Below are 10,743 nucleotides of genomic sequence, written 5' to 3' on the forward strand. Positions count from 1 at the left end.
TCAACAGAGCCAAATATCAACAGTACAACGATTGAAATTTCTTTTGAGAGCCAAGTTTTTTAAACTTAAACTATATAGGTAGGTGCATTGTTATTAACTTAATTAGGGTACTCCTAAGGCTTAGGAAGAGCCACACTCAAGGGGCCAAAGAGTCGCAGTTTGCCAACCACGGAGCTAGGAGGTTCAGCAAGGGAGAGATGCTAAAGGAGGGGCCAGGGCAGCCTCCTTTGTGCTGGGGGCTGAGCAACGCCCAAATATCTCTGGTTTCAGGCTCCCAGCTGCTCTCTCAGGGCCATTCAAGGAAGAGTTCCCATCTCCTCCCCATGGAGTGGCACTGGCTCCCCTCCACGAAGGCCCGGGGGGAGCACATCTGCTGGGCTGGAGGGCATGCCCCTTGGCCCCCTGGAGGGGACAGCTGCCTCTAGTGGTCCTGGTCCTTGTTCTCCCTTCATTGCGAGGTTATGACAAGCGGACATTGGGGAACTCCTCCTGAGGGTCAGGTCCAAGGACTCTTGAACTCTGTCAGCTCAGCACCCCATAGAGAGACTCAGAGAAAGGGAGGGGCTTGCCCAGGGCCAGGTGGACAGGAGCAGAACTGTCTTTGCCTCTGTCCCTTCAGACTCCTGGCTCAGTACTCCCTCAGCGTCACTGTGCTCACTCACCTCTGTGCTCTGTGTGTGGGACAGGCAGGGTGGCAGGGCTCTGTGTTTGTTGTTTGTTTTAGAGAATGAAAGGGAGGGAGGAGAGGGGAGAGAGAGAGAAAAAAAACATTGATGTGAGAGAGACGCATAGATTGGTTGCCTCCCACAAGTGCTCCCATTGGGGCCGGGGTCGAACCTACAACCCAGACACGTGAGACTCAGAGAAAGGGAGGGGCTTGCCCAGGGCCAGGTGGACAGGAGCAGAACTGTCTTTGCCTCTGTCCCTTCAGACTCCTGGCTCAGTACTCCCTCAGCGTCACTGTGCTCACTCACCTCTGTGCTCTGTGTGTGGGACAGGCAGGGTGGCAGGGCTCTGTGTTTGTTGTTTGTTTTAGAGAATGAAAGGGAGGGAGGAGAGGGGAGAGAGAGAAAAAAAAAAACATTGATGTGAGAGAGACGCATAGATTGGTTGCCTCCCACAAGTGCCCCCATTGGGGCCGGGGTCGAACCTACAACCCAGACACGTGACCTTTACTGGGAATCGAAACCGCAGCCCTCCAGTGCATGGGCCGATGCTCTAACGACTGAGCGCACCGGCCAGGTGGGCTTTGGTCCTTGACCATGGCTCTGCAACATGGAGTTCTGGGCCCCTGAAGCTGTAGGGTAAAGGAGTCAAATTAGGGCGGGGAGTTGGGCCCTGACTTTGTCCCTTTTCTCTCACATTCCAGGACTGGGCTGGCTCAACACAAGTGCCCCGGGGGCCTCCAGGTGGGCCCTGTGCTCCTGGCCCTGGCAGCCTTCCCAGGATTGAACTGGGGGCGCTACAGGGCACAAGCGAGAAGGTGCGGGACCTCTTCTCCAAGGGGAAGCAGCTCCTCAGGAAACTGGGCTCTGGGAAGAAGGCGTGATGCTCTGGCACATCCTGCAGAAGGAAGTGGGCCCCGGAGGCACCCCCCCCCACCCCCCGTCCCCCGGGTTCCTGTCCTGGGCGTGGGGTGGGAGGACGGCCCTGGACTTCTATTCTTCTGAGTTAACACTGTGGCAATTGGAATGGAATCAGAGACTCGGGGAAGGTCAGAGCTAAATGAGTCCTTGAGGATGAATCCTCTGAGTGGGCACCGTCCTCTTACAGGAGGGGAAACAGGCCCAGAGAGGAAGGAACTCACCGTGCTCACAGAGCCAGGACTGGACCCGGGACTCTTGGCTCAGCACACCCACCTCTGCCTAGTTTCTCACCACGGGATGCTAGTCCGTTCTCTGGCCTTCCCCCTCCAGGACAGGGGACCCTGGGGGAGAAAGGGGCCTGTTCCCTTGGATGGCACTGGCTCTCCCCGTCATGTCTTCCCTCCCCTGAAGGAAAGTTTGCACTGGATGGTCCCGAGCCCTCCCCACAGGCCGTGTATATATGTACATACTCAGTGCCTCAGTCTAGCTTCCTCCATCTCGCATCCATTGCACAGGCCCGGGAAGGAGAAAGGCCGTGCCAAAGCGGGCCTACCCCCAAGAGGGCTCCACCCTCCCTGCCAGCCCCGCCTCTGGCCCCCGTGTGCCCCCAACCCCAGAGACCCAGGGGCCAGAGGCAGAAAGCAGGGGTTGGGTTTGCCTTATTTTGCTCATCAGATTGAATTTCTCTTTTGCATCGTTTTCCTCTGGCCCCTGCCGGAGCGCCTGGGCTGGCGGAGGACAGATTTATGCAGCTATTTTCATACATTCCCAGTTCAGAGCGGGGCGGGGGCGGGGCTCTCCACCCTCCCCTCCCCGTCCATCCCACCCGCCTACCCTGCGGGGTGAGTGTCTGCATGTTTCCTTCGCTGTGGTGGGAGATGGTTTGACTGAACCCCACCCCCACCTTGGTCTCCAGGGGTGAGGAGTGGTGGGGGTATTTGTTTAAAAAGACATTTTATTATAATAAAGTCTATTTTCACAAAACCCATGCTGGATTCTACCTCGGGCGAAGGACTCCTCAGGGGGCAGGTCATGCTGGACTTGAGAACCTGGACTTACATCCCAGGGTGCCCGGGGCAAAATGCATGAACAGCAAGCAGCTGTTGAGTTTCTTCTCTGGAGAAGAACCTTTGTCAGCTTCCTGAGTCCCTGGTTGCAGGGCCAGGTGTTAGAGTTGGGGCAGGGTCCTGGAGGGAGAAAGAGAAGGGGGCGAAGGGAGCACAGAGAGAAGGCGCATTCTGCAATCTTGAGCCCCCTGGACCAAACTCGGGGAAACAAAAGATGCAAGAAAAACTAACCAAAGAAGCAAACACTCACCATGCATAGCAAGACTAGAAACAGCAGGATTCCAGAAGAGACAAACAGATGGGCGATCCTACTCAGAATCCTCCAAGCAGGCTGCCTGTGGGGGAGTTCCTGCAGGCTGCTCCGGCCTAGAGGTGGCCCAGAGCAGAAGACACCCCAGGGCTACGGGCAGCCGGGGGTTCCATGTGTGACTGTTTTGCATTCTCCTTCTCCCCTGGGGCCCTGAGGCAAAAGTGAGAATGTCTGCCTTTATTTTTATATTATTTTTTTTAATTGATTTTGTACAGAGTGGAATGGGTAGGGATAGAGAGTTAGAAACATCGGTCAGCTGCCTCCTGCACGCCCCCTACTGGGGACGTGCCCGCAGCCAAGGTACATGCCCTTCACCGGAATCAAACCTGGGACCCTTGAGTCCACAGGCTGACTATCCACTGAGCCAAACATGTTAGGGCTATTTTTATATTATTTTAAAGTAGATTTGTTGGGGGAGATATCTTTCTGTATTGTTACATATTGACCTCCCTCATCAGTTTTAAAGGCAGCAAAAAGCCAAACAACAACAAAAACCCCATCATGTGGGTGTATCACAATGTGGCACGTTTTTGTGAGGGCTCTTTGGCTTGGTTCTCGTCTTTTCGTAGTTGGAAATGAGGCTGAAGTGAACACCCTGGTGCAGATGTCTTTATGCTTTCCTAAGCCTGCCTCTGAAGGATAAGTTCCTTCCTGGATTTAATACTGCTGAGTCAGAGCAAATATGCGTTTTGGACTTTGACTAACATTGCCAAATTGCCATCCCGTGGCATGGGGGCAATTGCTGTACTTATTTTTTCACCTGCTGACTGGCATTAGCTTTATCAGTCTCTTTGAATTTTAACTAATCTGAATCTTGAATTATTTTTCCTTGAGTTTGGTGCTGTGTGTGTATTGTTGTTGGGGTTTTTTTTTGTAGAATTTTGTCTCATGAAAGTTTACCCCTCTACCCCCCACCAATAAACACAAGTATAAAGGGAGTTAACAGAATAACTATCAAACATTTGTGTAATCATGTAATTTAACTTTTCTTTACCTTTATAATACTTCCCTAAAAAAATTTTTGAAGCAGTATTTGAAACTAACAAAAGCTTGAATATTTACTCTTTGAAAATTTTTTGTTTAATTAAATAGAGAATGAAACCTTTCTAGAATGGTGGGTGTAAAATGCCCAGTGCTTTTCATATTTGGGGATCTACCTCCAAAAGAAAATGAAAAGAAGCATACTAAATTTTTTATCTTTAAAATAGTTACCCTGAATGCTTTTATGGGAAAGAATACTTACAGAGTTGACAAATTCTGTGGAGAAATTTAAAGATCAAATTTATATACATTTTTCAAAAAGAAAGTATTTAGGAATAGACCTAACAAGAAGGTGAAACAGTAACATTTCAATAAAGAATATAAAAGTAGACTTAAATAAAATTACACACTCAAGAATGTAGACTCAATGCATTACTCAAAAAAGTAAACTCCACAAGAGCAAGTCATTTGTTGATTGCTATATCCCCAGGACTCAGAACAGTGCAGCACATGGGTGCTCAGTAAATATATGTTGAGTGAATGAATGTCCATGGATGGGAAAACTTAATATCATCAAGATGTCAGTGTCACCAAGTTTACGTATAAATTGAATACAATATCAATAAAAATCTCAATAGGAGTTTTCATGGAATTAGACATTCAAAAATTCATGAGACAGACTACATGTGTTAGAATGTTGAAGATTCTTTTGAAAAAGGAGAATTTATCTTACCAGAAATCAAAGCATATTAGGAAGTTAGGGTAGTTGCAACAATGAAGGATTAACATGGGAATGGATAAATAGACTTGTAGATCGGTAGAATAAAATATACACTTATGGTGGGATAAAAAACGTATCTCAATTCAGTGGAGAAATGAGATTATTCAATGAAAGGCATTGGGCCAATTGGTTATTTATTTGGAAAATATTGAAAGTAGCTCCCTACCTTACATTGTGCATATACAAAAATTCCAGATGGTTGAGCAATCTCTATGTGAAAAATCATAGTACTAAGAATATATCAGAAAATATGTTTATGATCTTGTAGAAAGGGAGATCCTCTTAACCAAGTCTGGGGGAAAAAATCCATAAAGGAAAAGATGGGTAAAATTTGACCACATCAAAATTAAAACCCTATAAAAAAAAAACCAAACAGAAATGAGAAGTGACAGGCTGGGATAAAAAACAAACATTAGTAACACACATAGCTGACGGATTAGTGTTTATCCAGAACATATAATATCTTTTACAAATCAATAAAAAGTGACAATCCAATAGGAAAATAGATAAAACCAAACACAGGAAATTTGCAGAAGAGGTAATATAAATAAAAAGGTGCTCAGTCTCACTACTCATCAAAGAAATAAACATTGATCCAATAATGTGATTCCAATCTTTGCCCAGGAGAATTTTACAAAGTTTGGAGGACAGTTTGGCAACATCTAGCTATTAAAATTTTTAAATGCACAAAATCTGTGGCCCACTTCTCAATCTTCATCCTGGAGAACACTTGAGTGTGTGTACAAAGAGGCCTTCATTTCATTGTTTTTGTTACTGAAAAAAAAAATGGAAAAATGAAAATTTCCATTAATGGAGGAATGTCTGCATAATGGAGGTATAATTCTGTTAAAGTATACTACACAGCAGTTAAAAAGTGAGATTGCTGTCAAGGTGTATTGTTGAGTGAGAGAAGCACATTGCCCAACAGTGTATGTAATGTGATAGCACTTATGGAAAAATAAAGGCAGAGGAATATTTTCCACAGATCTACACATAGAAACGAATGCAAAGTAAAAGGTTTGGAAGGACAAATACAAAAATGACCAGTGTGTATGTCTCAGGAGTGGAGGAAGGGGACTGGAATTGGGGATGGTGCAATACCCCGGTCTAAAGAGAGCTTTAACCTGACTTGTTATATTTTAATTTTACTCAAAGTAGCTCCAAGGATGACCTGTATAATTCGAAATTAATTTTTAAAGTTTTAAAGAGAGAGGAAACAAGGTCTTTGGGCTGGGTGCAATTGATGTCATTACCCACCGCCCCTCCCCAGCTTCCATAGCCTCCTGCTCTCCAACCACACACTCGCACAGGAAATCTGGCTGTAATCCCAACTGAATCGTTCCCCAAACAGCATTAAGAAAGAACAAACTGTTTTGCAAACAGTAGCAGAGAGAGCCCGTTATCCCACAGGCAGTTGGACTTCACCTTAGGGGTGGGTTGGGGCCATCCTCAAAGGACTATAGGCTTGAGAGGCAGGGTCCCTGCAGTGCCCTCCAGAGGCCACCCCCAGGATGGGGAGTTGGGGTGGGGGGGCGGGGAGAACTTAGGGGACAAGGCTTGTTTGGAATAGCTCCTGGGGCAATGTATTCTCCTTCAGGTTACTCTGCATGTTGGGAAGCCCTTAGAACCTCAAGTTCACCAGGGCCAGACAAGGAGGTCCTAGATGAGGGATCGGTAGCGGTGCACTGGGCTGCCATGCAGTGATTCCGGTCGGGTCATTCATTGATTAGAAACACTGTAAAGTCACAGAGCATCTCAAGTCTCTGCACACAAAAGCAGGCCCATGGCCCCGGCCCTGAGCCAAAGGCAGATGGTTTGGCGCTTATACATCTTGAGAATTCTCCCACCACCACGTGGGTAGAGTGAAGGGGATTTTTGAATCATTCTTTGCAAAGGCTGTCATTTTTCAAACATTCACTGCCTCCCCTGAGAAAACGGGGTGGCCTTTTGAGGCCCATGAATCGCTAAGATGCCTCCTGCCCAGCTCTTGGCCTCTGGGCCTGCCCCATCCCCACCCCAGTGCACCCTCCGCTCTGCTGCCCAAGTGAGGTTTCTAAAATAAAACTGACCATGCACTGTATAGCCTTTATGGCTCCCTAGAGTCTTCAGGACCAGGACTTCTCAGTAGGTCCTGGGCCTCTGCCTCATCCTACCCCCCCCCCCCCCCCCCCCCCCGTAGAGTGTGTCTCATGGTGTAATGATCTGCATGGAGCCCACCTGCGTCCAGCCCTTTGCTGTGTCAGAATGCTCTTCCTGTGTCCACTTAGCCAACTTTTAAACATTCTTCAAGATAATCTCAAGCACCAACTCCTCGAGAAAGCTTTTCTAGGTCTCCCCAGTTGGTCCAAGCGCTGTTCTCCGAAGCTCCTAAAGAACCCTGCACACAGCTCTTGGGGTGCCATTGGGGTGCCTTCCTGCGTCCTCCTGTGAATCCTCCAGGACAAGGCTTGCTCTTTGCTCAGTGGGCTACGCCTAGTGGCCAGCACAGTACCTGCCTGGCACGTGCAAGGGCTCAGTAACTACCTGTTGAATAAATGCCCGCGCTAAAGGTCAGAAACGGTGTGTAGAGGCCATTGGGCAGAGTGCGGATGCGGACATCAGGAGACCTGGCAGATGATTCTGCGCGGTGCCACTGTGCTGCCCTTGGCAGTCATTTCTTTCACGGGGCTCCATCTTTCTCATCTGTGCCAAGAGGAGCTTTTATTAAATGTCTCTTCCCTCTTGAGCCTCGACAATTCCCTTGAAAGAGCAAAAGGACACTAACTGTCAGAACTGATGCGGGTGTTGGGCGTGAGTGCTCCCATGCGATGGAGGGTGAGGTGCAATCTTCAAGAGGCCATGTGACAATTTTTTTTTGCAAAAAGCCTTAAAAATGTGGATACCCAAATATTACCGCAATTTTACTTCCAGAACTTCTTGCCTAAGGAAATGATGGAAGACGTGACTAGAAGTTTAAGTCCATGGATGTTGATCCTAGTACTGCTTATAATAGTGAAAATGGGAGACAACCCAAGTCCCTAACAAGAGAGGATTGCCGAATGAATCATCGTATTTCATACGAAAATATTACACAGACATAAAAATGGAGTAAATCTGTATTGGTTAACATGAAAGTCCAGGCTACACTGTTAAATACTGAAAGCAGGTTCATAAAACAATATTTAAAGTTTTTTCTTATCATTATTTAAAATACATATTATATCTACACATAGGATACCAAATTATGACATGGGGTTATCAGTGAATGATGAATCTCCTGCTTCTTATTCATGTAAAAAACAATAACAAACCTGGAAAGAAAAAAAGATACGCACGCTCTCACTTGATTTTAAGTAATTTTGATTTTTTTAAACTTTGTGCTTGTGTTCTATAAGTTTTTGTGAATGGAAATGTATTTCTTATAGGATTAAAAAAGTATTTCAAAAGTCTTTAAAACTGTAGAGCCTGATTCACAAAGAGTTGCTTGTCCAGTGGGCTAGAAGGGATCAATAATTAAAAAAAAAAAAAGAGTTGCTTGTCCAAGTTCACACCTAGCAAAGCAAGCCTGGGACAATGTCTTCTCTCTCATGGGCCCCTGGGCTCCGTTTCCCAGTGAGTTTCAGGATCTCTGGAAAGGTGCTCTGGGTGCGTTGCTGTCCCTTATTCCTTGACCAAGAAGATGTGGTCCGGGCACAGAAGACAAGAGTGAGGGTGGCAGGTGGCTGGAGTAGGTGTGGCTCGACCAAATAGGACATGGGAGCCACGGTTGGCATGTGCCCAGGCTGATGAAGTCCCAGGAAAGGTGGACAAATGCAGTCACTAGTCACAGGGCACTTTCCTGTCTGAGAACGGTGGCCCCTTGGCCAGCCTTCTTCAGGGGAGAAACTTCCTCCTCTTCTGTTTCAGCACAAGCCCAAAGTTTAACCCCAGTCCTCCTAACTGCATTCGTCTTGTCTCAGAGAGGCCTTGGGCTGCATCACCCAACTGACCACTAACCACAACCTGGTTCCTGATATCTGGGAGCAGGTGGTGGGGGTGTTGGAGGCAGCCCCCTACCAAAAGCCAAGAAGAAAGGGGAGGAAGAGAGAGATAGAGGAAGTTACCTTGGTCCTGAGCCCGTAGCCCCCGGGGTCCTCTTTCCTGTGAAACCCAACGGTCTCAGCCAGATTTCCTGTCCCTTTAGCCTTTCCAGGAATTTGCGGCTGCCCACCAGGGTTGGCCTCAGGGGCCAGGTTACGGTTGGGGGTGGGGACAGTACCCTTAGGCTGATGGGATTATCATCACTCCAGGTCTCCCCTTTAGCTTCCCTCCTCCTCTGGTGTCTCTCTAGTTCCCATCATTGTTTAGGCTGTTGGTTCCTGACTTTTGTCCTTTTCCAAGGAACCCTCTGGAGACTAGGCTTAATCAGAAATTGGGGAGGGGAGTTAGTTATCTGTACCTCCTTGTGCCTAGAAAGGGGACAGTTCTGGACCCCCCTTTCCTGCCCTTCTCTCCCATATCAGGGGCCTCTTCCCAGTGGGGGAGGAGAGAGAGTTCAGGCTCTAGGGGCGGGCCTCGCCTGCCCCAGCCCTCCCCCAGCTTGGAGGACATAAAAGCCTAGATCCAGCTGAGAGGTGCTGCCAATGCTAGGTAACTTCAGAAGTCAGGTCCTGGGGGGTTGAGTGACTGAAGCTAGCAAAGGAGGGGCACTGTGCACCCCTCCCTCAAGGAGGCTTGGGCTCTGACCATAGGCAGGGCCTATGGAGGTGGGACTGGGGTATGAAGGTGCAAGTGAGGGGCTGGGAGGAGCGGGATGGTGGGGCTCTCTTCTCCCAAACGCACCGTGAGCTTTGGACACTTAGTGGGCTTGGGGTCTTGTTGTAGAGATGAAGCTGCTCTTGGCCCTCGCCGGGCTCCTGGCCATTCTGGCCCTGTCCCGGCCCTCTGAGGGTGCTGCTCCAGGTAACAGTTCAGAAGGAAGGGAAAGGTGGGGTGCTGGGGGTGGGTCTGAGTTCCAGGGATTCCTTCTCCAGTGAAGGCCACGCTGGCTCTGGGGCCTCACGGGAAGAGGGGTTGCTTTGGGCCCTTTCCTGACCTTGCAACCCCCTCTCTGGGCAGCTGTCCCGGGGGAGGTGGAGACCTCCGTGGTTGTGACCTGCATGGAGGAGGCGAAGCGGCTAGTGGACAAGGCCTACAAGGAGCGACGGGAAAGGTGGGTGCCGGGCACTGCCCAGCCCTGGGCAAGGCTGCCAGGCCTTTCAGAAAAGCAGCAGGCACGGGAGGTGGGGTGGGGCCCTCTGTCTGTCTGTCAGTCCCAGAGTGGGAGAACATCTTCAAAGCCACCCCTCCCATGGCCTTGCCTCTGCCTGGACCCCCAGGTCCACACCCTGTTTATTAAGGGAAACCTTCCTGTCCGAGTCTGTCACACTGTCCTGTGTGTCCATCTGCGGGGTTGGGGCTCTGCTGAGTGTCTCCGCCCACTTTCTCTGGCCCTAACGCCTCCTTCTCCACGCAGCATCAAGCAGCGGCTTCACAGTGGTTTGGCCAGCCCCATGGAGCTCCTGTCCTATTTCAAGCAGCCCGTGGCGGCCACCAGGACAGCTGTGAGGGCTGCTGACTATCTGCACGTGGCCCTCAGCCTGCTGGAGGGGAAGCTGCGGCCCTTGTGGTCAAGGCCCTTCAACGTCACTGGTACTGCTGCCCCGACACCCCAACCCCTGCTCCACTAGTGACCCCTCCACGCGACTCTACCGCCTCCCAGAGATCCCCCCAACTCCTCTCAGGGACATCGAGTCTCCCCTCCATGTCCTAAGGCTGCCCCCCTCCCCCAACCAAGGCTGCTGAGCTTAGGGTAGGAAGTGAGGGGCTCCGCTCCCACACCCCTGGTTCCCCTGCCCGCAGACGTGCTGACGCCCGCCCAGCTGAATCTGCTGTCCAAGTCCAGCGGCTGCGCCTACCAGGACGTGGGGGTGTCGTGCCCCGATGGGGACAAGTACCGCACCATCACGGGCCAGTGCAACAACAGGTGTGCCTGCTGGGCCCGCGGGGGGGTCTGGGCAG

The 10,743-nt window shown here is 49.7% G+C and overlaps 2 protein-coding genes across 2 annotated transcripts in view; both read left to right on the forward strand.

Annotated features, from left to right (window-relative positions):
* Window positions 1–1,458, forward strand: part of BZRAP1 (benzodiazepine receptor (peripheral) associated protein 1) — a 25,595-nt gene extending 24,137 nt beyond the window's left edge. The window contains exon 35 of the mRNA XM_006756226.2: window positions 1,370–1,458. The gene's annotated coding sequence lies outside the window, so the exon portion shown is untranslated. The remainder of the gene's footprint in view (window positions 1–1,369) is intronic.
* Window positions 1,459–9,311: 7,853 nt separating this feature from the next.
* The window catches only part of MPO (myeloperoxidase), a 10,181-nt gene continuing 8,749 nt past the window's right edge, over window positions 9,312–10,743 (forward strand). The window contains exons 1-5 of the mRNA XM_006756227.2: window positions 9,312–9,333; window positions 9,568–9,645; window positions 9,802–9,895; window positions 10,199–10,374; window positions 10,585–10,733. Of these exons, the coding sequence (XP_006756290.2) occupies window positions 9,327–9,333; window positions 9,568–9,645; window positions 9,802–9,895; window positions 10,199–10,374; window positions 10,585–10,733 (504 nt within the window). The 5' untranslated portion in view covers window positions 9,312–9,326. The remainder of the gene's footprint in view (window positions 9,334–9,567; window positions 9,646–9,801; window positions 9,896–10,198; window positions 10,375–10,584; window positions 10,734–10,743) is intronic.

This window comes from Myotis davidii, unplaced genomic scaffold (assembly GCF_000327345.1).
Source record: "Myotis davidii unplaced genomic scaffold, ASM32734v1 scaffold993, whole genome shotgun sequence".
NCBI lineage: Eukaryota > Metazoa > Chordata > Mammalia > Chiroptera > Vespertilionidae > Myotis > Myotis davidii.